A 26,777-nucleotide genomic window follows, 5' to 3' on the forward strand; every position below is an offset into this window, starting at 1 on the left:
TATACATTTTAATATATGTACATTATACTTAATTTTTCTTTAACTAAATACATAACATATCAGATAGTAATAGATGCTGTGGTGGAAAATTACTTGAGAAAGGGGAGTGAGACCAACAAAGTGTGGTATCAGGGAAGGCCTCACTGAGACTATCAACAGATTTGAAGGTGTTATGCAGATGCATATCTAGGGGAGAGGAGACATCAATGAAAACCATGAAATAGGTTGCTTGGAAGTTCAGGGAACAGCAGAGAGACCATTATGGCTGCTGCAGTATAAGGTAGGAAAGAAGAGTATTGATTAGTTTAAGGTGGACTAAGGTTTTATAAGACATTTTAAACACTACAACTTTTAATTCTAAGCAAGTCCAGTAGACAGTTTGAGGAGATAAAAGTCTTGGTGTGATTTACATTTTGAAAAGATAACAATGGCTGCCATTTGAGAGTATTCTATAAGGCACTAAGAGACCAGCTAGACTCTTACCATGATCAAGGTGAGAAATAATGGTGGTTGTAGCAGTTGGGTGGTGAAAAGTAATCAGATTCTGTATATATTTTGAATATGGAAGTGACAGCATTTACTGATGTATTGGCTATAGGATGTGAGAGAAAAAGGATTCAGGAGTGATTCCAAAGTTTTTGGTCTGAACAGCTAGACAGATGATGTAACTATTCAGGAAGATGGGAAAGACCAGGGAGAAGCAGGTTGGAAGGGTGGGTCAAGAATTAGTCTCACAACAGTCAAATTTTAGAAGACTTTTTACACATCCACACGAAGGAGGGTAGGCAATTCAGTGTATAGGACTGAGTTCAGAAGAGAGGTCTGGACTAAAGACAGACATTGGGAATTGTCAGCTCATAGTTAATATTCAAAGCCATGAAATGAGAGCACTCGGAGAAATCTAGTAAATACTGAAGAGAAAGGTCCTCAGAGCTGGAACACTTCAGAGATTAGAGAGATGAGGAAGAACCAGGAGGAAGCAACCGTATAGATAGAAAGCCTGTCTTTCAGACACGTGTGTGTCTTTGAAAAGAAGCAAATTAGGAGTGTTCAACTATGTCAGATGAGAACTGGATTAGACATGTGGAAGTCATCAGTGACCTTGTAAGAACAGTTTGGGGGTATTTTGATGGCCTAGGGTGATTACAGAGTATACAAGAAGGAATACGAGGACAGTAATTTTGAGAGGTTTTTGCCATACAGGACACAAGTAATAATAATAGCACCTAAATAGCATTTACTAAGTGTCCAACACCTTCTTAAGACTTTATGTATATTAATCTCAGTTAATCCTTACAGTATCCCAGTGAGGTAGGAGTATTGTCATTTCTTCACAGATGAGGAAAGTGAGACACAGAGATACTAAGTAATTTAGCCATACGATGTCTATTTCTATATTGAAGAACCAATTTATAGCTTCTTCTAAAACACTGTTTTTAACTTACATGCATTTGAAAACTTTTTGACAGATTGGTTAGAATAATCAAATAATTTAAAAATGTAATCTCTTGAAACAGAGAAAAGAGTTTCTTCCGTCAGAGTGGAGCAGTATATATGACTTCATCTGTGTCCCCCTAGAGTATTCAGATCACCCAGTGACTTTCCATAATTCTGCTGTGTGCTTTCACTCATCACATCTTGTCTAGACATAGCTTGTGTGTGTGTGTGTGTGTGTGTGTGTGTGTGTGTGTGTGTGATGTATCAGACATCTTTATGAAAGGATCAGTAGATAACTACCTGTGTTCATTTTCACTGAATAATTTGAGTTTGCCTACACTGTTAAGCCTACGTAAGACACACAAACTTTTGTTTTTGAATTAGTGAATGTATATTATGCCTAACTACATTAAAAACATATAAACATAAACATTTTAATCATATATGGGGAAAACATAAAGCTAAAGGTTAAAAGAGAACATAATTTCATCATACATTACAGAAATTTTTAATATCCATATTTTATTTTATTCATAATATTCTTATTTTGTATTCATATTTCATATTCTAAGGATTAATTTTTTATGGACATGTAATTAGAAATATAGGAAAAAGATGAGCATTTAACAGGAGAAATACAAATGATTGATATTATGAAAAATTGCTTGCTTTTTCTAATCCTTTAAAATAGAATCCTGAGGGGCGCCTGGCTGGCTCAGTAGAACATGTGGCTCTTGGTATTGAGGTCATGAGTTTGAACCCCACATTTGCTGTAGAGGTTACTAATAAAAATGATAAATAAACTTTAAAAAAATCTAAAAAAATAAAATATAACCATGAAAATAACAAGGAGAAACCAATTTCATAAGATTTGCAAAAATTCAAAGGATTAAAAATATCCATTATTGGTAAGAGTATGCAAAGTGGACATTTTGAAACATTGTTGAAGTATAACTTGATATAACCCTTTTGGAGTGCAGATATTCATATAATCTTCAATCATTTCCATTTCTCAGATTCTATCCTGTAGAATATTTATATAAGTGTTTTAAATAGTGTGTTCACGAATTTTTATTACAGCACTGTTTGTAATAAAAAATTAGAAACACTAAATAAATGAACAGAAATGGTTAAGAAATTGTGATAAATCCATGCTTTGGAATAATATGCAGCAGTAAATAATTTATAGAATAAGATATCATATTTTTTGTTGATTAAAGAAATTGTGTAGTTATATAAAATATGTATTTATATTTTTTATAAACATAAAATATTAATAGTGGCTATCCCTGGGGAATGAGGCAGAGAAGGTGAGGGATGCTGTTTGACTTCCTGGTATTTCTATATTTGTTTGAAATATTTTAATAATTACAAATAATTAAAATTATTTTCATAGCTACCCTACACCACTTAAAATTAATGTTTCCCCCACCCATAATATAAAATTTTAGTGGGATTGAATTACTTTACTCTTAACCTGTGACAATAGACAGGCTAGAACATTAGGTAGTCTTAGCTGTGCAGTTTGTGTTTAGAACAGTATTCTCCAAAGGAAAGGAGGGAAGACCACTACAGGTCATGGAATAACGATAGGTTGAGGTATGGGTCAAAAATATTAGAATATTCATATTCATCCTAAATCTCAACCATTTACATTGTTATTTTTTAGCCTATTACAAAACAGATACACAACTGTGTACTGTATTTCAGGGAACATCGGCAGCTGCCCCCCAAGTCAAGAAGTAGATGTTAGCCATCCATTCCAGAAACCTTCTTTGTGCCCTGTCACGATAATAGCCCCTTCCTACATTGTATTTTTTTATGGTTTTATCACCCAAGTGTGCCTTCATAGATACTACAACTTGGCCTTGCTGTTTGTTTATTTTAACTAGATCACTTTAAATCTCTGTTAATCTCTGTTAAAATTTTCATGTTAAAGAACTGGGCCATTTCACCTTTAATTTGTCATGGTCTGGACTGTACTGATCATATATTAATGGTGTAACTCAACATGTTCTGCTTTCTATGTATTACTTGCAGATTGGCAGCTTGATTAAGGGGCATGTTCAGAGTAAGGATTGATCCCTTTTTTGTGTGATTTTATCAGGAGGCACATAATGTCTGGTTTTCACTTCTGTTTTTAATGTTAGTAGCCATTGATGTTCAGTGCCTGGATCCGTTAATTCACTGGAGGCTGCACTTAATTCTTAAGTCTTATCTTAAGTCTTTTGTTTTTATTTATTTACTGGGATAATTTTTTTTTAATGTTTATTTTTTGAGAGAGAAAGAGCATGAGCAAGGGAGAGAGAGAAGGAGACACAGAATCTGAAGCAGGCTCCAGGCTCAGGGCTGTCAGCACAGACGCTGACAGAGGACTCGAACTCATGAGCCATGAGATCATGACCTGAGCCAAAGTTGGATGCTTAACCGACTAAGCCACCCATTATGTGTAATTACATAAATTACACATGTGGCTTGTACTGTATTACTGTTGGACAGCTCTGGTCTTGCAGCTATCTACAGAAGAACTCCCTGAAATGCAAGAAATGTTCTAGACCTGTGCTGTCACTCAAAAAGTGGTTAGTGTGATTGAGGAAGTGAAGTTTTAATTTTATGTCAGTTTAATGAATTTCCATTTAAATAGTTGCATGCATTTAGTGACTACTCTTTTGGACATGCATGTCAGGTGGGCTGGGATCTGGTTAGAAGGGGGTCTGGAGTTCTGTCCCTGGGTGAGAAACTTGTTCATGTGGGCTAATGAATTTTCACAGAGAAGATGGACTCAAGGGGTGCCTGGGTGGCTTAGGCAGTTAAGCACCAGACTTAACCTCAGGTCATGATCTCCTGGTTCCTGGGTTCAAGCCCCGAGTTGGACTCTCAGCTGACAGCTCAGAGCCTGGAGCCTGCTTTGGATTCTGTGTCTTCCTCTCTCTGCCCCTCCCCCACTCACGCTCTGTCTCAAAAATGAATAAACGTTAAAAAAAATTTTTTTAATTAAAAATGCACAAAATCTTAAAAAAAAAATATGAACTTGATCTAGACTTTGGTTTGATTCATTAGAGAAACACGAAGAAGGTGTGAGAACTGCCTTAAAGAAATATGTAATTATGGGTGCACAAAACATCACAGAACTGGCTTGATGAGAAACAGTTTTTTCTAGTTAGAAGGGAGGATAAAGTGGGATGGGATGGTTGTTTAAAGGCCTACAGTGCCAAGCTAAACAGTTAAGACCTCTTCCTACTGGTGATAGAGATCCATTCATTTAACATTTAACAAATGAGTACAGTTGACCCTTGTACAGTGCAGGGGTTAAGGGCACCAACCTTTATCCCCCCAGTACAGTCCAAAATCTTCATGTAATTTCTGATTCCCCCAAAACTTTACTAATCGACAACTGTTGACCCAAAGCCTTACTGATAACATAGTTGATTAACATGTATTTTTTATGTTATATGTATTATATACTACATTCTTACAATAAAGTAAACTAGAGAAAAGAAAATGTTACTAAGAAAATCATCGGGAAGAAAAAATACATTTACAGGACTCTATTGATCAGTGTACATCGTCTATATACAAGATGAATGGTTTGTCAGTACCTACATCAATATTGTCTTCTATTATACAAAACACTGTAGATATTAAGTGTATTACTAACACTAGACATCAAAAACGAAAAGTTAATGTGAAAAAGAAATACATATTTATTTACAGGAGTAACGATTCATACATTGATAATGGAGAAGCAGCGGTATGAATGCTATGTACCAATGAATGAATCATTATAAAATATTTATGGCCTACAATATTGCACTCATAGTCCTGATACAATATCGGAAGCATTGTTAATTTTTTTAAAAACTACTTACCGATGATGGTAGGCTAGTTATACAGTTTCTCCAATTATGAGACAAAGAGGCATACTGCACAGTAATGTAATTCTTTGAAAGCAGAATTATAAAACACTAAGCAAACTAACACATTATTAATTTTATATTAAATATCACAGACCTCATTCCTGTATAAGGATAGGCTGTCCACTTCCATATGAGTCTTGCACATGATGTTCTCCAGGCGAATACTTAGACATTGCTGAAGATAATGGCACAAAAATGTTTCATACAGTTTTTCCCATATGGTCAGATTTCTGCACAAAGATACCCACATGCATTCACAACAGATAAGTTTATAAGCCGAATAGCATGATGATTATTTGCAGTTCATAGAGTGGTAGATTGTCATAAGGTCTTCATCCTCGTCTTCACAGTGAGTCGGCTGTGGAGGAAGAAGAAATGGGGTTGGTCTTACTATCTGAGAGGTGAGCAGAGGTGTAAGAAGCGGGGAAGGTGGAAGCGGGCAGGAGAGGTAGGCACACTCGGTGTAACTTTATGGAAATGCATTGTAATTTCTACCAGACTTTTTTGCTCTTTAACTTCTCTAATAAAATTTCTGTATGGTTACCAGTTCCTCCACTGTCTGCTTTAGTTGCAGTGCTCCTATCATAGAAGGGCCCATGTTGCAAAAGAAAAGTCAAAAGCAGTCTTCAATAATTAACTCTTCTGCTGGGTTGTCCAGTGTCAGTTCATTGCTGCACTGCTTCTTCCCCTTCTTGCTTCACTGCTTCTTCCACTTCTTCCTCATCATCTAGCACTAATTTTGGGAGCACTCACCTCTATCAAGTCACCTTGTTAATCCTGTGGTGCGGTGCTCTTGAGTTTCTTGATAGGTCTGTATCATGAAACCTTTCACCCTCCGTCTTTAATCCGTCTCATGATTTTCTTGACTGGCTCTGTAGTAAGTCCTGTAAAGTTATCTGGACACAGTTTTCTCCCCCAGGAATTTATTGTTTCGAGCTTGATGGCTTTCATGGCCTTTTCTGTAATAACAATGAATAAATAAACGTTTAAAAAAAAAAAAAAAGAAAACATGTTCAGGCAGATACCCTTTCCCCTCAGTGATTTTCTGAATGGCACCTGGGAACGTGTCTCCTGACTCCTCAGCAGAGACTGCTTTTCCTGTTTTCTTGTCATTTTTAAAGCCAAACTTCTTTCTAAAATTATCAGACCATCCTTTTCTGGCATTAAATCCTTCAGGTTTAGATCCTACACCTTCTTTTTGCTTTACGTTGTCATATAATGACTTTGCTTTTTCTCACATCATATTAGAGTTTATAGATAGAGGCATACCTTTCTTATAGCGGTCCATTACCCACAAAAAAGCTACATTTTCAATATGAGATGAAAAGGTACATTTTGCACCAAGTACCAGGTTTTTGTGCATGCTAGTATAGTTGCAGCAATGGCTTCATGAATTTCCTTTTCCTTTTTTACAGTGGTACTCATGCTGGATTCATTTATCTTGAAACAGCAGGCAGCCACAATTGCAGGCCTCAGTCTATTAAGCAATTCAACTTTTTTCTTATGATGTCATGATTTTCTTTGCTTCTTGGGAACACTTCCAGCATCACTAAGGAGCACTTTTTATGGGCCCCATGATGTTACTGGAAGTTTATGGTATTACACTAAACACGTTGAAAATAAGCAAGAGCTGTGAGAAATCACTTTTGCTGCTAGATGCAGTTTATTGGAGAGACCAAACCGCACATGCAGAGATGGTTAGTGTCACACCATATTTTAAGCCGATGCTTGGCAACACCTGAGCTGACAGCAACAGGAGGTGACTATGAAATTATTACAGTGATACAATATGTACTACAGGAAATGTTACGCAGTTATGATTTCATACAAATGTTTACATTTCTCTTGACTGTGAATGAGGCCTTGTATGGTCTGTAAGTGTGCAGAAGTTTTGATACATCCTAATTTTTTATAATATATTTGTGTGTATTGGGGCACCTGGGTAGCTCAGTTGGTTAAGTATCTGACTTGGTTTTGGCTCAAGTCATGATCTTGAGATTGAGCCTCATGTTGGGCTCTGCACTGACAGTGCAGAGCCTGCTTGGGATTCTCTCTCTCCGACCCCTTCCCCACATGTGTTTGTTCTCTCTCTCTCTCTCTCTTATATAAATAAATAAACTTAAAATGCATATATATGTATATATATATATAATTGTGTGTATTTTATGGTAATAAACAATAAAACAGAGTAGGATCTACATTTATTTTATGCAGTCATGACATACCTAACTTAAAAAAAAAATTTTTTTTTTATATTTCTAGGCCACAGGATTTGTCTGCAAGTTTTTTGAAATTGTTGCAAATCTATAAAATTTTACAAATCTATATTGAAAAAAAGTCTGCATATAAGTATACCCACACAGTTCAAACCTGTGTTGTTCATGGGTTAACTCTACAAGACACTTTTCTACACACCTAACAACCCAATAGTGGAAAAAACAAAGGCCCTATGCTTTGCTACTTGGGTTCTACTGAAGAAGAGTAAAGAATAAATAGATTAAATAACATAATTTATAGCATAATATAGGTAGTAGTAAGTGGTAAAAAGAAACACAAAGATATTTTAAAATAAGGTGGTCTTCATGCATTTTCCTGTACACTGGAATTAGTAGCATTTGTGTCCATTAAGGACATAACACTTCTTTTTTTTTTTTATCTTGCTCACTTCTGGCATCACCTTGGGAATTGCCATTTCATATCTAGATAGCTATAATTTAAGAACTTGAGTTCCTAGAGAGCCTGAACATGTTTTGCTTTTTTGTTTTTAAACATGTTTTTCTGCCAACATAGCAGCTTGATTGATTTATCTATTTGTTGAGTTTGGTATATCTCTTTAATGTATTGGTTCTTCTCTAGTGCTTGGTGATCATTGGTTGTATACTTCCTTTTGCATTTGTGATTCTTAGTCCACTTGCTTGTCAGCGTTCTCTTTGTTATGGCCTGCTTTAGGTGATGGTGGAGGAGAGAAGGAAAATATTGCCGCGAAACACATGCCTGTAGTTTGCCTTTCTCAGTTTGAGGTTCTCCATCCATTCTGAGGATTGCTCTAATTTCTGTCCCCAGTATCCACACTTGGTATTTTAGATAAGCTGCACATACTTCCTTGTCCCATAATTCAGTCCAGACAGGGCAGGATTCTAGAGTTGATAGGAGCTAATTACCTTAGCTGTTCTCTACCTGATCATCCTGACAGTAATTTGAGGGCTCCCTTTATTTCCTTCATCTGCCATCTGTGAAACTGTATCTGTTGACTATACCTTCTTTCTGCCTCCATACAGAACTTTCTCTTCTGTGTTTAATTCAAGCTGTGGTCTTCTATAATTTTTTTCTCTCCTAAAATCTGATTTTATCCTCTTTATGTCTTTACAAATTTCTCAAAATGTCTGGTCTGTTGATTACGTTCAAGCGGATTGTTTTTATGTATCTTCTGTGGTATGAGAGTGGGAGCAGAAGGAGCAATAGGAACATATATTACGTCTGCCATCTTGGTCCAGACTTCTAATTGATATTTTTTAAAAAATGATTTAAGAACCCTAACAGTGTACAATAATGCTGGTTATTGCTAAATAAGTTGGTCATACAGTACTCAGTGTTGTGTTACTTTGGCCATTGGTATTTATTTTCCTGTCACAGAAGTTAGTAAGTTTTTTAATTTAATTAGAAGTTATTGAAACTACATTTTAAAGGATTTTTTTTCCTAGGGGCACAATTATAAAATCTTGATTATAATTTCATTAATTAGTTCTGTCTTCTGAGTATATGAATGGTAGGGGGTAAAGCATTGTTGCTAAATGCTAAAAGCATTAGCTTGCCTATAGGATGTTTCAAGTCAACTAGCAACACTATTTCAAGGTTGATTCGCATCTGAGAAATTAATTCAACATTTTCTCAGTAGTACAGATTAGCTATTCAAGTTGGATGAGTTATCATGAAAACCCTTCCTTTCCTCAAAGCACAGTTCAAATTTTCTTCTCCATAGTCATTCAAATTCTCCAACAGTTGTTCCCTACTCTACTGCCATGATTTTTTTGTTGTATTACATTAGTTATAGGATTTATCATTATATTGGAAATCTTGTTTTTTTATAGGTTACACTTCACTAAACTCTGAATTCTTCCATATTTTCTTTAATTTTGCAATTCTGACACTGTATTTACACAGCAATTAGGTTAGAATAATTTAGAAATGAAAGAATAGATCCTACTTCATCGTTCTACAGGGTGAGAAGGCCTTTGATTCCCTGTCTCAGAGAGTCAATTCCAGTTATACACTGTAGGGAATCCTGAGATCATTTTTTACTGTAGATAATGAATTTTAATATTCTAACATTTAAGTTTGATTGAAGTATGTTCTTTATCTTCATGAGGTAAAAATTACTATGTGGGTTTGTAAATATTATGCAATTATGTGCTGCCTTCAGATATGTTACATTGTGTTAAAAAAATCCTTATCCTATTTTTAAAATATATATTTAACAAGAAAAGTCCAATATTTTAGATTTGTCATTTTCTTTTTTTGAAGGATCAAAGTAACAATGAAATTATGATTGGAGTGATGTCAGGAGGAATTCTGATTTATAAGAACAGGGTACGAATGAATACCTTTCCATGGTAAGAACTTCCATCAATATTTTTGCTTTTACCATTATATTACTAAATATAATAATTCATATTAAAGAAAGTGGTTGTTGAAGTATATTAATGTTGTCATGCATCTTATCCCACTTGAAATCTACTAGAGACTACCAAAATAATTAAATTGTTTATTTGAAAACTTGCTTAATCCAGACAGGGCAATATTTATAAAGAATACTACTTCATGAATTTTTCTCTTGGAGAATCTCTTAAATTTGCCCTATGGTATAGTAGCTAATACTGTCATGTTTACTCTGTGTCTTGCACCATGCTGATTGCCTTATTATTTTTTCATTTTTTTGAGTGTTTCAAAAAAAATTTTTAATGTTTTATTTATTTATCTTTTTTTTTTTGAGAGAGAGACAAACAAGAGCATGAGTGGGGGAGGGGCAGAGAGAGACACACACACAGGATCTGAAGCAGTCTCCAGGCTCTGGGCTGTCAGCACAGAGCCCGATGCAGGGCTCGAACTCGTGAATGGCAAGGTTATGACCTGAGCCCATGTCGGACGCTCAACCAACTGAGCCACCCAGACCCCCATTAGAAGTTTTATTTTTAAGTAATTTCTACACCCAGCGTGGGACTCAGACTCACAAACCCGAAATCAAGAGTTGCATGTTCTAATGGCTGATCCAGCCAGGCACCCACTCCATGATTGCTTCACATTACAGTATTTCCTGTAAGTGCATTAAGTGAGGTCCCATTTTATCGGTTGGAGCATGGGTGTGGTTGCTGCATCTATGATCTGCTATTACGTGGTTTAAATTGGTGCTAGGAAAGTATGGTGGCTCCATGGGGTTTAAAACTCCTGTTTCTTCAGTTTTACTGCTCTGCTGTCCTTAGCATGTTGTCCTCATTGTCCAGGATGACTCACCCTCTGTGTCCCAGAACGAGGAAAAAGAAGAAGTAGGATCTGCCTCTTTCCTTTAAGGGGATAAGTTGAAAATCATAAAAATCACTTTGACCATATCTCTTATGCATTATATGAGCAGCTGCAGTTTTTTAAAATAAATGTAATGATTTTCTTTAGCAGAAGAAACAAATACATAAATACATTGTATTACTCTGTTTCTCTTTACATCTCCTTTTAAAAGATTTGGTCCTGATTTTTAACTATCTGTGATTTTTATTTAATAGGTTTTTATAACTAGACACTTTAATAGAAATATGATAAGTAACAGAAGCAGTTATTTTAGAAAATTGCCACAACTTTGTTTAAATAATAACAATAAACTTCCTAGATGGGTCACAAAACCATACGAAGCATAAAATATAAAAATTGATGAACATCATGAAAATTAAAGACTTTTGCTCTTCAAAAGAGACTCTAAAGAGGATGAAAGAGAAAGACACAGTCTTTTGTAAAATACATATTTGATAAAGGGCCTATCAAGAATATATAAAGAACTTTAATAACTCAGTAGTAAGAAGACAATCTGATTAAAAAGAAGAGGCAAAATATTTGATTACACGCTTCCACCAAAGGAGATACACAGATGGTACATGAGCACTTGACAAGATGTTCAGTCATCAGTGAAATGCAGATTAAACCACAGTGAACTACTGCTCACACACAGAATAGCTCCACTTAAAAAAAAAAAGTGACAATACCAAATGAGGGCAAGAAGCAAAACTCCTTAAATCTCATACGTTCCTGGTGAGAGTGCAAACTAGTACACCAGCTTTGGAAACAGTTTGGCAGTTTCTTTAAAGTTAAACATAGGTTTACCATATAATCCAGCATTTCTGTTCCTGGAAATTTACCCAAGAGAAATGAAAACCTAAGTTCATATGAAGAGGTTTACACTGATGTTCCTAGCTACATTATTTATAACACCACAAAACAGAACTGCAGATGTCCATCAGTTGGTGACAGAGGATTTATTTCCACAATCAATACTGTTCAGCAATAAAAAGAAATGAGCTATTGATAACACTAAACCATATGGATGCCTTGGCCTCACAACTTTATGCCAAGTATAAGAAGCCAAACACAAACATATTCTTTGTTTCTATTTATATGAAATTCTAGAGAATTCTATATAATTCTACAAATTATAGAGACAGTAGACCAGTGGTTGCCAGGAACTGAAAATAGAAGGAAGCAGTTGACTGCAGAGGGACACAAGGGAATGTTTTGAGGCGATGGAAATGTTATGTGATGATTTTGGTGGGTGGTAGTTACATAACTGACTACATTTGTCAGAACTCTCTGAATTGTTCATTGAAGTTGGTATATTTCATTATATATGTCAATTACACTTCTACAAAGTCCATTAAAGAAAATTAAGCATCATTTAGTGTTTCATATCAAATCTTTTATATGTTTGCTATATATCATTCGCTATAATTCAAACCATGATATGTTCAGAGGAGGATATAAAGACATGGCACCTGCCTGTTAGTGGACACACAAGAATAAATTATACAATTAATAACAATAAGAAAATATGTAATTAAAAGCTTCACTGTCAGTTTTCATAACAGTGAAATGGTAAATGTGCATCTTTTTTTTTTAATACGAAATTTATTGTTAAATTGGTTTCCATACAAGTATCGCCCAGTGCTCATCCCAACAGGTGCCCTCCTCAACACCCATCACCCCCTCTCCCCTCCCTCCCACCCCCCCATCAACCCTGTTTGTTCTCAGTTTTTAAGAGGCTCTTATGTTTTGGCTCCCTCCCTCTCTAACCTCTCTTCTTTTGAAATGTGCATCTTTGATTGTAATACATTTCTGATTTTACTAAAGACAATTTTAAAAATATTTTACTTTGTATTTTTATATTTTACATTTTTATATAAATTTTATATTTTATATAAATGTCAAAATTTGAAAAATTCTTTTCAGATAATATGGGATAAAATAATACAGTGATAATCTAAATTTTTCTGTAGTTTCAAAACCCTATATTGTATATACCTTTTTTATTATAAGGATTCTAGAAGAGTTTTTGACAAATTGTTTTGGACACACAAAGGATACGGTTGCTCTAGGGAAATTTTTAATGGCTCCACGATACGTGGGATGGATTTTAAAGGATGAATAGAAATTTCCTCAGTGAAGCAGGAAGTGTGGAAGAGGTAGGTGTGAATTTAAGGAATTCAGGTAGAGGTAGCAAACAGTGGCAGAGGCCGAATAGTAAGGGTTGAGGAAATGAAGAGCTGTTTGGTTTGGTTTCTCTTTCAGTTGTCTTCATTGAAGACAGAAATAAGGGAACAAAAATTTAGGAAGATATTGCTTACAAGAGAAATTAGATTCCAATTGTGAAGGATCCTACATATTCTGCTAAGGAGTTGGCATATTATTTTATTGGTAAATATGTTTAGAAACAGTTTAATATTGAGAAATATAACTCACATTTCCAAGTCTTTTTTTCTTTCTTTTTTTTAAAAAAAATTTTTAATCTTTATTTATTTTTGAGAGAGAGAGGGACAGAGCATGAACAGGAGAGGGGCAGAGAGAGAGGGAGACAAGAATCTGAAGCAGGCACCAGGCTCTGAGCTGTCAGCATAGACGACTCATGAACTCAGAAACCATGAGACTGTGACCTGAGCCAAAGTTGGACACTTAACCAACTGAGCCACCCAGGTGCCCCTTTTCTTTCTTTATGTTTTTTTAATGTTTATGTATTCTGAGGTGGGGAGGGGCAGAGAGAGAGGGAGACAAGAATCTGAAGCAGGCACCAGGCTCTGAGCTGTCAGCATAGACGACTCATGAACTCAGAAACCATGAGACTGTGACCTGAGCCAAAGTCGGACACTTAACCGACTGAGCCACCCAGGTGCCCCTTTTCTTTCTTTATGTTTTTTTAATGTTTATGTATTCTGAGGTGGGGAGGGGCAGAGAGAGAGGGAGAGAGAATCCCAAGCAGGCTCTGTGTGCTGTCAGCACAGAGCCTGACACAAGGCTCTAATCTACAAACCATGAGATCATTACCAGAGATGAAATCAAGAGTCAGATGCTTAACCAATGGAGCCACCCAGGCACCCCACATTTCGAAGTCTTTATCAAAGTACAAGTTAGGTCATGCACACACAAAAAGATGTGAATGTTTAAGATATTGATTGCAAAGTATATACTGTTCATTTTAAATTTTATTTTCAAGAATTAAACTGAATAGGGGCGCCTGGGTGGCTCAGTCGGTTGAGCGTCCAACTTCGGCTCAGGTCATGATCTCACAGTCTGTGAGTTCGAGCCCCGTGTCGGGCTCTGTGCTGACAGCTTGGAGCGTGGAGCCTGCTTCAGATTCTGTGTCTCCCCTCTCTGTGCCCCTCCCCTGCTCATGCTCTGTCTCTCTCTGTCTCAAAAATTAAAAAAACATTCAAAAAATTAAAAAAAAAAAGAATTAAACTGAATAGATGGGATTTAAAGTTGTTAAAGCTACTATATCTGAATCATCATGGAACGTAAGTATTTCTTTTGATCCTCAGTATTCATGGCAGTACATACTACCACTGGGAGGACTAATTTAAAGCTATTTGACTAATTGTTGGAGACTGAGCAAAAACTGGCTTGAGAGATGAAAACTCCTGAACCCCAGCCTTACAAAGATGCCCACACTGTCATGAATTTTACTATCACTAGACATTCCACCAGGTTCCCAGCCTGAAGAGTGGAGAAAAATCCACTCCTGTTTGGAGGGCATGGTGGGGTGAGCAGAGAAGTAACCATTTTGAAACATGCTCAGAGCTTTCTTTTCTCCTTAACAAAGGTCTGCCCTCAAGGAAATCTATCTTAGCAGTACTTAACCAACATGGATTTTACCAAAGCATAACCAAAGTGGGGGAAGGAAATACCTTTTTTTAGCCCCCACTATACCTCTTGTCTCACTTAAGGAGAGGGTGAGCTGGAAAGCACTGGAGGTCAGGGCCAAGTAGCACAGACCACCAAACCACGGAGACCTAATCATGGGTTTAAGAACAATTCCTCCCCAACCCTCACTTTACTACCACATCAAAGGGCTCCTGTATAATAACAGGGGATTACAATTTAAATAACTGCCAGACTCAGACTATTTAAGAAGGAGTCTCTAGGGAAACTGAAAGCCAACAGGGGAGACAAAAGCAAGGTAACTAGAGGAAATAGCCTCACACACTTACCTCACAAAATGTTCCTTTAAAGAAACCATAATTTGATTGGTTTAGCTTCTGAAGGATTCATGCCTCCGGGCATTAGAGCATTGTGTTGGTAATTAGGGGAGTTTTACAGCTGGGTGTGCTTATTGAAAGAATGGGATGACTGGTACCACTGTCCTCTGAGGATTACTGTACACATATGAGGAGGCTATGTGCCTTCCTGAAGAGTAGCAGCAGAAGCTTAGCACTGGGAGTTGGGGGATATGGGTGGATTTCCTGAAAATAATGCAACAAATAACAATAGCAATCCGGGGTCAGGGTTGCGTATATCTTTTTGAATTAGTATTTCCTTTCTATTTGGGTAAATACCCAATTGTGGAATTATTGGGTCATATGGTATTTCTATTTTTAAATTTTTCAGGAACTTCCCTACTGTTTTCCACAGTGGCTGCACCAGCTTGCATTCCCACCAGCAGTGCACAAGGGCTCCCTTTTCTCCACATTCTCACCAACATTTATTTCTTGTCTTTTTGGTTTTGGCCATTCTAACAGGTGGAAAGGGATATTGTGGTTTTTTTTTTTTTTTTTTAATTTTTTTTCAACGTTTTTTATTTTTATTTTTGGGACAGAGAGAGACAGAGCACGAACGGGGGAGGGGCAGAGAGAGAGAGGGAGACACAGAATCGTAAACAGGCTCCAGGCTCCGAGCCATCAGCCCAGAGCCTGACGCGGGGCTCGAACTCACGGTCCGCGAGATCGTGACCTGGCTGAAGTCGGACGCTTAACCGACTGCGCCACCCAGGCGCCCCGGGATATTGTGGTTTTGATTTGCATTTCCCTGAGGATTAGTGATGTTGAGCATCTTTTCATGTGTCTGTAGGCCATTTCGGTAGGTCTACTTTAGAAAAATGTCTATTCAGGTCCTCTTTTTTTAATAAGTTTGTTAATTAAATTTCTTTAACAAATACAGGCCTATTCAGATTGTGTATTTCTTCTTTTGTGAGTTTTGATGGATCGTGTCTTTCAAAGAATTGGCTCATTTTATTGAGATTATCAAATTTACGGGCATAGACTTCTTCACAGTATTCTTTTACTATGTTTTTTTTTAAGTTGTTGCTGTAATTCAAAAACCTTTATTTCATATTAATATAAATAAAACTTGATTTTCAGTCACTGTTTACTATGCTTTTAATTGTAGTGATGTCTGCTCTTATTTCTAATATTAGTAATTTGTGTACTTTATCTTTTTCTCTTAGTCTGGCTCAATAAGTAGAGGCTTATTGATTTTATTAAATTTTCAAAGAACTAGCTTTTGGTTTCATTGATATTCTCTGTTGGTCTGCTGTTTTCTTTTTCACTGATTTCTGCTCTACTGTTTTTCTTACTTTAGATTTAAATTGCTCTTCTTTTTGTAAAGTAGAAACTTAGATTATTGATTTTTGGTCTTTCTTCTCATATATGCATTCAGTGTCATAAAGTTCCTTCTAAGTACTGCTTTTGCTGTGTGTCCTGTATTTGGATGGGTTGTGTTTTCATTTTCATTTAGGTTAAATAATTTTTCATTTCTCTTGATTTCTTGTTTGATTCATGTTTTATTTATAGGTGTGTTATTTACTCTCCAGGCATTTTAGGATTTTCCAGTAGTTCTTTTTTTCTACTGGATGTTCCAGTAGAAATCAGTAATTACTGATTTCTAGATTAATTCATTGTGCTTTGAGAGTAGATATTACATGATTTCTATCCTTTGAAATTTGTGAAGGTGTGTTTTATGGCTGAGAATATGGTCTATTTTAGTGAATGTTCCAAATGAGCTTGAAAAGAATATTTTTTCATGTTATAAGAAGTAATCTGTAAAGGTCAATTATATCCATTAAATTGATGATATTGTTGAGTTCAGTTATGTCTTTAATGATCTTCTATGTGCTGAATTTTTCCATTTCAGATAGAGGAGTGTTGAAGTCTCCAACTATGTTAGTTATTCATGTGTATTTCTTTGTAATTCTATCAATTTTTGCCTCTTGTAGTTTAATGCTCTGTTTTAAGGTGCATACACATTAAGGTTTCATAATGTCTTCTTGGAGAATTTACCCCTTTAACATTGTGGAATGCCCTTTATCCCTGATAACTTTATTTGCTTTAATGTCTGTTCTTTTTGAAATTATTAGAACTACTCTTTTTTATTTTTTTTTTATTTTTGATTCTTTCTATTTTAAGATGCAGTTGATGGTGCCTGGGTGGCTCAGTCTGTTAAGTGTCCGACTTCAGCTTAGGTCATGATCTCAATGGTTCATGGTTCAAACCTCACGTAGGGCTCTGTGCTGACAGCTCGCAGTCTGGAGCCTTCTCTGGATTCTGTTCCTCCCTTTCTCTCTGACCCTCCCCTGCTCGAGCTCTGTCCATCTCTCTCTCTCTCAGAAATAAATAAACAATAAAAAAAAATTTAAGATATAATTGACATATAACATTATGTTAGTTTCAGGTGTACAAAAATGATTCAGTATTTGTATATATTGCAAAATGGTCACTACTGTAAATCTCGTCAATGTTTGTCACTACACATAATTACAATTTTTTTTTCTTGTGGTGAGAACTTTTAAGATCTGTCTTAGCAACTTTTAAATATATAATACAGTGTTATTAACTATAGTCCCCATGATGGCCATTACAACCCTACTACTCCTGCTTCTCTTGATTAGTCTTAGCATGGTGTGTGTGTATATATATATACATATATATACATATATACATGTATATATACATATATACACACATATATATACACACACACATATATATGTATTTAATTTTTTTTAATGTTTATTTATTTATTTTTTTTTATTTTTTTAAATTTTTTTCAACGTTTTTTATTTATTTTTGGGACAGAGAGAGACAGAGCATGATCGGGGGAGGGGCAGAGAGAGAGGGAGACACAGAATCGGAAACAGGCTCCAGGCTCCGAGCCATCAGCCCAGAGCCTGACGCGGGGCTCGAACCCACGGACCGTGAGATCGTGACCTGGCTGAAGTCGGACGCTTAACCGACTGCGCCACCCAGGCGCCCCTGTTTATTTATTTTTGAGAGAGAGACAGAGTGTGAGTGGGGGAGGAGCAGAGAGAGAGGGAGACACAATCTGAAGCAGGCTTCAGGCTCTGAGCTGTCAGCACAGAGCCCGATGCGGGGCTCAAACCCATGAACCATGAGACCATGACCTGAGCTGAAGTCGGACGCTTACCGACTGAGCCACCCAGGCGCCCCAGCATGGTATATTTTTATCCATCTGTTTACATTTAACCTATATATGTCTTTATATTTAAACAACATACTGTTGTATCTTGTTTTTTGATCCACTCTGACAATGTATCTTTTAATTGTTGCATTTAGCCTTTTGCCATTTTTAAAGGATTTTTGATGTTTGTATTAGTATCTGCCATATTCATTACTTTTTTTGTTTGTTGCCCTTGTTCTTTGTTTCCATTTTTGTGTTTCCCTCTTTTTCTGCCATTTGTTATTTTAATTGAGCATTTTATATGATCTCATTTTCTCTCCTTACTTAGCTTATCAGTTTGACTTCTTTTTTTACTTGTTTTAAGTGGTTGCTCTAGAGTTTGCAGTTCTGTTTACATTAGTCCAAGTCTACTTTCAAATGATAATATGCCACGTCCCAGGTAGTGTGAGTACCTTATAATGAAATAATACTAATTTCTTCCTCCTGTCCCTTGTATCATTGCTGTCAATCCTTTCACTTATTTATAAGCCTACAGAAGTATATAACTTTATATATATATAATTATACATATATGATAGGTACAGAAGCATACCTAATTGAGTACATTGTTGCTTTTCTTATTTTGAAGAAAATGTTATATGTTAGATCAGTTAAGAATATGAAAAATCAAGTTTTTATTGTATTGTCACTTACTCCTTCTTCACTGTTTTACCTTTCTTTATATAGATCCAAGTTTTGGGCCTATATTAATTTTTTCTTTTAACATTTCTTGCAAGGCAGGTCCGTGGCAATAAAGTCCCCCTACTTTTATTTGAGAATGTCTTTATTTCTCATTCATTTGTTAAAGGGTAATTTCAAGAATACAAAATAAGGGGTTGGTGGTTTTTTCTCTCAATGCGCTCTTCTTTATGGTTTTGGAGAAGTTGGATGTAATTCTTCTTACCTTTGTTCATCTATAGGTAAGGTGTTTTTTCCTTTGGCTTCTGTCAAGATTTTTTCTTTATCTTTGATTTTCTGTAACTTAAAAGTGATATGCCTAGGTGTGTTTTTTTAGGCATTTATCCTGTTGGTGTTCTCTTGAGCTTTCTTGATCTGTGCTTTGATGTTCAGTGTTACTTTAGGGAAATTCCTTAGTTATTTTGGTTTCAGACATTTCTTCTGTTACTTTGTTCTCCTTCTGGTATGTTCATTACCATATGTTACTGTATATTGCATCTTTTGTAGTTGTCCCACAGTTCTTGGATAGTCTGTTCTTTTTACATCCTTTTCTCTTTGCTTTTTGGGTTTGGGGTATTTTACTGATATATCCTCTATCTTAGAGATTATTTCCTCAGCTTTGTCAAGTGTACTAATAAGGTCATGAAATGTATTGTTTCTGTTACAGTGTTTTTTACCCATAGCATTTTCTTGAAGTTCTTTCTTATGATTTCCATCTCTGTACTTACATTGCCCATTTGTTCTTATGTGCTTTTTACTTTATTCTTTAGAGTCCTTAGTATGTTAATTGTAGATGTTTTAAATTCCCAGTCTGATCATCCCAGCGTCTCTTCCATGTCCGGTTCTGTTCTGTTTCTTCACATCGTGTTTTTGCCTTTTGGTATGCCTTGTAACTTTTTCTTGATAACCAGATATGGTATTTTAGTTAAAGGAACTGCTGTAAATAGGCTCTTAGTAATGTTGTCAGGTGTCGGGGAAAGGCAAGTGTACTGTATCCTATGAATAGCCCTCAGTGTTTTAGTGAGCCTGTGCCTCTAGACTGTGAGCCTCACAAGTGTTTCTCGTTTTTTTTCTCCCTGCTAGGTGGGATAGAATGGTTAGAGTGAGCTGGAGTTGGTTTGGCTTCCCCAGGCTAGTTAAGCTTTGGTAGTAGTACCCCAGCAGGTTAGGATTTGTCTAACTAGTTACTCCTGAAGGACCTTATTAAGAACAGAGTGCTCTGGTGTATTTCAAGATGGTTCCTTTTCCCCTTCTCTTGCTGGAAACCCAAGGATATTTTTCTCTGACATGTACCTTGCGAACCTGATGGAACTCCTAGAGGTAAATCTTAACAATATTGCAGGAGCCCCCTGTATGACTGGGTGCCTCTGGAGTTTTTAACTCTGGAAGTTGGCTACACGGAGCCTCCAACAATTCTTAAATTACGGTTCAGGTTTTACTGCCTTGGCACTGGTTCGTCTGGCAGTTTCTGCTCGTGAGTCTCTGCTCTGGTAAGCTGCAGCTCTCTGCATGCACTTGTTGGTCTCAGGCCTTGAGGGTAGCAGTTTGCCCTGTGCCCTCCTGTCTCTTATGGAGTCAAGAAGAGTTGTTGGTTTTTCAGTCTGTTGAGCTTTGTACTTAATACATTGGAGTGGTGATTTCTGAGTTCCTTACAGAACCAGAAAACTACTTGTAGTTTTAAAAAGTAAATAACTATGTTGTTGGTATATCTTGAAATTTTAATTTGTGATATGTGTTTTTATGTATTTCTCTAGAGCTGAAAATTAGAAAATGTATAGTTCACAGCAAATGTTCTGATAAAACTTTATTCAATTGAGTATATAGATTCTAATTATTTTTCATGAAGCACCAGAATCTTTAGATTATTTATGTAATGTGTGTATATATGATTAAATGTTCAGAGGCTACTATATATACAGCTAAAAGATTATTTTTTGAATTATTTTCTTAAGTTACTGTTTTTATCTTCATTCAGTATTATAAACACTCCAATTCATTCTTTTTATCCAGGTTGAAGATTGTAAAAATTTCTTTTAAGTGCAAACAGTTTTTTATTCAACTTAGAAAAGAATTGGTGAGTGATGATCTTAATCATTATTAATATAAATGAATATATTTATAAAACTATTTGTATAAATATAAATAACATTTATATAAACAAATAGTATTTATATAAGCGAAGTCTTCAGAAATGAAGTCATTCGTGGCCAGACTCTCAGTGTGAGGTTGATAACTGCCCACCGATTTAGTTAATTCACATTTTATGACAGTGTTTATTTCCCCAGTGTTACTGTGGTACTGATTTAAAAAGTTCTTCTAAATAACCATTCTGCTCTCTTTTGAACTTTGAAACTGATCTCAATTGTGATGTTCATTGTCAGTTGCCAGGGTCTAGTCATGAAGGTGGTAACTGAGCATTTTATATGTTCTTCTTCTTCTTTTTTTTTTTTTTTTAACTGATCTATAACACTTTCTTTCATATATATGCTCATTTCATTTTAGGGAAACTGAGTGTTTAGTTTTGTTTCTAGTTCATGAATGTATAGTACATTTCCTCCCTTTGTGTGAATGGTGGTGTCCTTTTGTATATTAAATACAACACATTGAGTTGTCATGGGAAAGAATTTCATCTTGTAAATGATTTTCTCTATTTAATCAAATTAAACTAATTTTATCCTTTGACTTAAATTATTTCTTGCAAATTATAACAAATTAATGCAGATTTCAAGGGAGTTGTATGTGTGTGTAAAATGTATTTGAAATCTTAAAAATATTTGAATCAACTGTATTTTATCAGCAACTATGATTTCCCTTTTATCCTCACAAAATATGAAAGTTTTTTTCTATAGAGTTTTATTGAAACACACAGAAAAGTGTATAAATATTAAGTATAGTGTTTGGTAAGTATGTAATAATATATCATGTTAATATGTAGAATGTTACTGTCACCTTGGTTTTATTGCTGATGGATCTGATGCTCATTTGCTGTCATTAACCTTTCTGAAAGGTAAATACTGATCACCATGGATTAGTTTGCCTATTTTTGAACTTTAAAAAATGAATCATACATAATGTTCTCCTGTTGTGTACCTTCTAACCTTAACATTATGAGATTCATCCATACTGTTGCACATAGCAGTACTTTGTTCTGTTGCTACATGGTGTTCCGTTGATTGAATATACCATAAATTATTTATTCTTAAGTTAGTGGATACTTTTGGCATTTCCAGGTTGTGACTATTACAACTAATGCTGCTAATGAACATTTTTGTATATGTTTCAAATCTTACCTGGAAGCCTCTACTTCTCTAAAATACTTTACTTTAAATCATTATATTGGTAGAAGGCAATGTAGAAGTCAACTTTCTAATTTTTTCCCATTAATAGTACTATTGTTACAATAATAGTCGTTGTGGTATTTAACATTTATTGAGGTCTTACTCTTTGTCTGATAATCACACAATCATTTTCATAGCATTTAATCCTCAAACCATTCTGTGAGGTAGTATATCATTTAGGAATGTGTTTAGCCACAGATATTATCAACAAAAGTCATCTAACAACTGATCTGAGACTGTATATGGTCGTAGTCTGTAGAATGTCGTTTTGTTAATGCTTTCTCTCAGGAACATCTTTTTAAATACCCACACTTTATAGAAACTACTTATCTCTTAATACAACATTTTATGTCTATTGTTTACAAAATGTGGATTTTGTTATAATTTATTACAGATTGTCCGAGTACAATTGGTAGAAAGCCAGAATCACACATAGACTTTTTGAAGTATGCAAAGTGTCAAAAAAGGTAGAATATAAATGATTCTTAGATGTTGCTTCTGCAGAGTATTGCTGTGTAATGCTCTGTTTGAGACCTAATCAATATTCATGGCATATGGTACAGCATGTAAACTACTTGTTAGTGCATACAAAGCCACTGTTAAGCACAGTTAAAATTTTTTTAGTGATCAAGAAGTGGTATTTTAAGCATATTATCTTCTAAAATAGTAGTTTAATATTTATTTTTTTTAAATTTTTTTTAATGTTTATTTTTGAGAGAGAGAGAGAGAGAGAGAGAGAGAGAGAGAGAGAGAGTGAATGGTAGAATACAGAGAGAGAGGGAGACACAGAATCTGAAGCAGGCTCCATGCTCCGAGTTGTCAGCACAGAGCCCGACCTGGGGCTCGAACTCATAGACTGCGAGATCATGACCTGAGCCGAAGTCAGCCGCTCAACCGACTAAGCCACCCAGGCACCCCAGTAGTTTAATATTTATATGTGGGCATCTTACTATATTTTAGTTATGGAAATGCTATCATACCTTTTGATAGGCAAACATTTCTTTAACAAGGCATAGAAAACCTTAAAAGAAAAGATCAGTAACTTGGACTGTGTTAAAATTAAGAACTGTATTCATCAAAAGATAGCATGAAGGGAGTGAAATAGCACAATGTATATCTATAATACACACGTACCCACATCCTTGGTTATATATCCAACCCAGTCTAAAGATATGCTACTGACTTGAACAGATACTTCAGAAATGAAGACAGCCACGTGGCCAGTAATGTGAGAAGGTGTTGAACCTCTGTGATCGTCAGGGGAGTACAAATTGTAACCAAAATGTGATACTTCTACACATCCACAGAAATAGTGTAGAGAAGAGATTGATAAGCCAGTGGTTGGTGAGTTAGAGGATATACGGCCGGTGGGAGGGAGTATATATTGATCTGTTTTGGAAAACTGTTGGGCATTATCTACTAAAGATGAACACGCATATCTTATCCAACAACAGAAATGTACACACATGTGCATCAGACCACATACAGGAATATACATAGCAATATTTTTATATCCTGAAACTGGAAAAACAAAGTATCTGTCGACAACAAATGGATAAACTGACATATTCATATGATAGCATATTACACAGAATGAAAATTACTGTTTCACAACCATATGGATGGATATAGAAACAGAATACTAAAAAGAAATCAAGCCTTAAGACACATATGTATGATTCCATGTATATAATTTAGTTCAAAAACAGGCATAACTAATCTGTAGTGATAAAAGTCAGAAGAGTGATTACCTTTGCAAAGATAATCTGGTAGAAAGGGGAGATACTTCAGAGTTGCTAGTAATAGTCCATTTCTTGTTCTGGTTGGAAGTTAAATGGTTGCATTCATTGTGTGAATACCAGAGCTATACACTTAGAACATGTGTGACTTACTAGATGTAGTTTGCTTCAGTAAAACCATTTAAAAAGTAATTTGTGCCAAACTTTTAGAGAAAAATTAAGGAAATGCTTCTCTTATGTTGCTACTTATTTTAAAATTTGAGTTCCATAATAGTGTTTATAAGTGCTGAATATTCCTATGTACTTGCAGTCTACACAGATATACAAATTTTGAGATGGTTTTAAAAGGTGTATGTATCTTATAGTTTATGTTCCAGGATTATATTTTGAAATTGAATTATAGCTAGTAAACTTTAAAAACAGATATATATCCAATTTTAAACTTATTTGTAGCTATATTGTAAAATAAAAGTTCCTAAGAGTTGTAATATTACTGACTGAGGTGAGGTCCACATTTTGCAAACCTTTCCATTTATTTTACTGCCTTTTTATTGGATAAACAAAAAAGGGGCTGTGCTACAGGGATTAGTCGTTTGTAAGGCTAGAATGTTTATCTGTAAAAAGTAAACTAAATGGAGCATTAGATCCTGATGTTTTCCTGGTATTCTCTGCATTTTGTCATTTACTACAGCACGAATCTAGAGAAACGTTATTGGGATTTAATATGGTGAATTACAGAGCATGCAAAAATTTGTGGAAAGCATGTGTAGAACATCACACATTCTTCCGTTTGGACAGACCGCTTCCACCTCAAAAGAACTTTTTTGCACATTATTTTACATTAGGTTCAAAATTCCGGTACTGGTAAGTATTGCTTATGCACTAATGCTTTATTATTGGATTTTTCCTCACTGTAAAATAAACGTGTATTTTATTGAGTCATAGAATGTTTATTATTTATACACCCTACTGAGTCAGAATCTCTGTGGCGGCGTGTGGCCCCTTTGTCTATATCAACCAAAAGTTTAAAGGTTCTTGTGCCATATGGGAGAAACCTCTTCCATTGACTATAATTTTGATCATTATTCTCAAAGGTAAATCAATGATATTTAATTATTTACATTCTAGACATCTATAATTTCCATTATGTCTTTGTTAAACATTTACAAGAAAACTTTTCTTTGTTCTAAGACACCTTTATTTGTAAAAGCAAAGGTATCTTCTGCATGAACATGTAATTTATTGGTTTCCCTCACTATCCAAAAGTAGAATGTCCCTGTAAAACCTTTCATAAGCCAAATGGCATACATGAAGAAGCCATTACCATTAATCTATAATGGTAAACTTTTTTAGCATTCTCAGACCCCCAAAATTACCTCTCACAGGCTTTTCTTTTACCTGAGGACACATCTTGCTATTGAATACACAAAATAAATCAAGATAAAGCACAGATGCTCACAGACACAGTTCAGAGCGTTGGTGGCTTACTGCTGAGATGCTGAGTGTACTCCCTGGGAAGGAACTTGGGGCAGGGGACGGGGGCAGTCTCACTGCTTGCGGGGTGTGCTGCCTCTTCAGTGGCTCGCTGCAGAACAGATGCTGAGTGTTGGGTTTTCCTTATATTGTACAAGCATAGTGGCGTGACACAAGCTTACAAAAAGCAGGGGATACCTGTACTTTGCTTTTTTATGTATGAGTTTGTTGAACCCTTTATTATAAAGAGTTCAAAACAGCTGTTCTGCAAAAATTACATTTAGTCATTGAACAATAACCCCAAATTTCTTTTCCTAAAACTGTCTTATTACTATTTTATCTTTTCCTAAAAGAAACAGTACTTTGGGGGATAATTCTAAATTTGGAGAAATTCTGATTAATTTTGCCTCTGGAATTCTTACAAGACTCAGGAAAGCTAGTTTTTAAGTGCAGCCTGGTAAGAATCAGGTAGAAAAAGTCATCCGTAATCTCTGCTAAAACAATTGTTATCCATTTTTGTTTCTGCTTCATAAAATAATATTTTCCATCTTCAGTAAATAAAACCTTTCATCATTGCGTGTTAGATTAATTCATGTTATATATTCATGCAGAAAATATTTAGATGTGGTACAAAAAAGATTTGTATTGTAAATCTCAGAATTTATAAATGCCAGTTTGTAATCTCAGAAAAAATAACAGCATAAAGCTTAGTACAGGATATACTATTAAAAATATATGCTCCCCCGCCCCCAGAGCAACCCCCAAATTCAGTAGCAACACTTAAACAGAATTAGGAAATTTTTAGCTACAAAAAAAGGTACAGCAGATTCTTTTTTTTTTTTTTAATTTTTTTTTAACGTTTTATTTATTTTTGAGACAGAGAGAGACAGAGCATGAACGGAGGAGGGGCAGAGAGAGAGGGAGAGAGAGAGAATCGGAAGCAGGCTCCAGGCTCTGAGCCATCAGCCCAGAGCTTGACGCGGGGCTCGAACTCACGGACCACGAGATCGTGACCTGAGCTGAAGTCGAACACTTAACCAACTGAGCTATTTGGGCACCCCTCAAATTTTTTAATAGATGTAAAGCAGTTCAGGTTTTCTCTTTCTTCTCAGTAAGCTTTGGTAGTTCATGTTTTTCAAGGAATTTATCTGTTTTCTCTAAGTTGTTGAATTTTTTGGCATAAAGTTTATAGTATTCTTTTTAATATCTCTAGAATCTGT

At 35.5% G+C, this 26,777-nt stretch overlaps 1 protein-coding gene across 9 annotated transcripts in view; it reads left to right on the plus strand.

The window, feature by feature from the left end:
• Positions 1 to 26,777, plus strand: part of PTPN4 (protein tyrosine phosphatase non-receptor type 4) — a 227,215-nt gene that overhangs the window by 125,505 nt on the left and 74,933 nt on the right. For all 9 annotated transcript variants that reach the window (XM_053909685.1, XM_019469365.2, XM_019469364.2 and 6 more), the window contains 3 exons: positions 9,876 to 9,964; positions 21,018 to 21,081; positions 24,776 to 24,948. In XM_053909685.1, the coding sequence (XP_053765660.1) occupies positions 9,876 to 9,964; positions 21,018 to 21,081; positions 24,776 to 24,948 (326 nt within the window). The remainder of the gene's footprint in view (positions 1 to 9,875; positions 9,965 to 21,017; positions 21,082 to 24,775; positions 24,949 to 26,777) is intronic.

Source organism: Panthera pardus, unplaced genomic scaffold (genome assembly GCF_024362965.1).
Source record: "Panthera pardus isolate Hobbes unplaced genomic scaffold, ASM2436296v1 HiC_scaffold_10, whole genome shotgun sequence".
Taxonomy (NCBI): domain Eukaryota; kingdom Metazoa; phylum Chordata; class Mammalia; order Carnivora; family Felidae; genus Panthera; species Panthera pardus.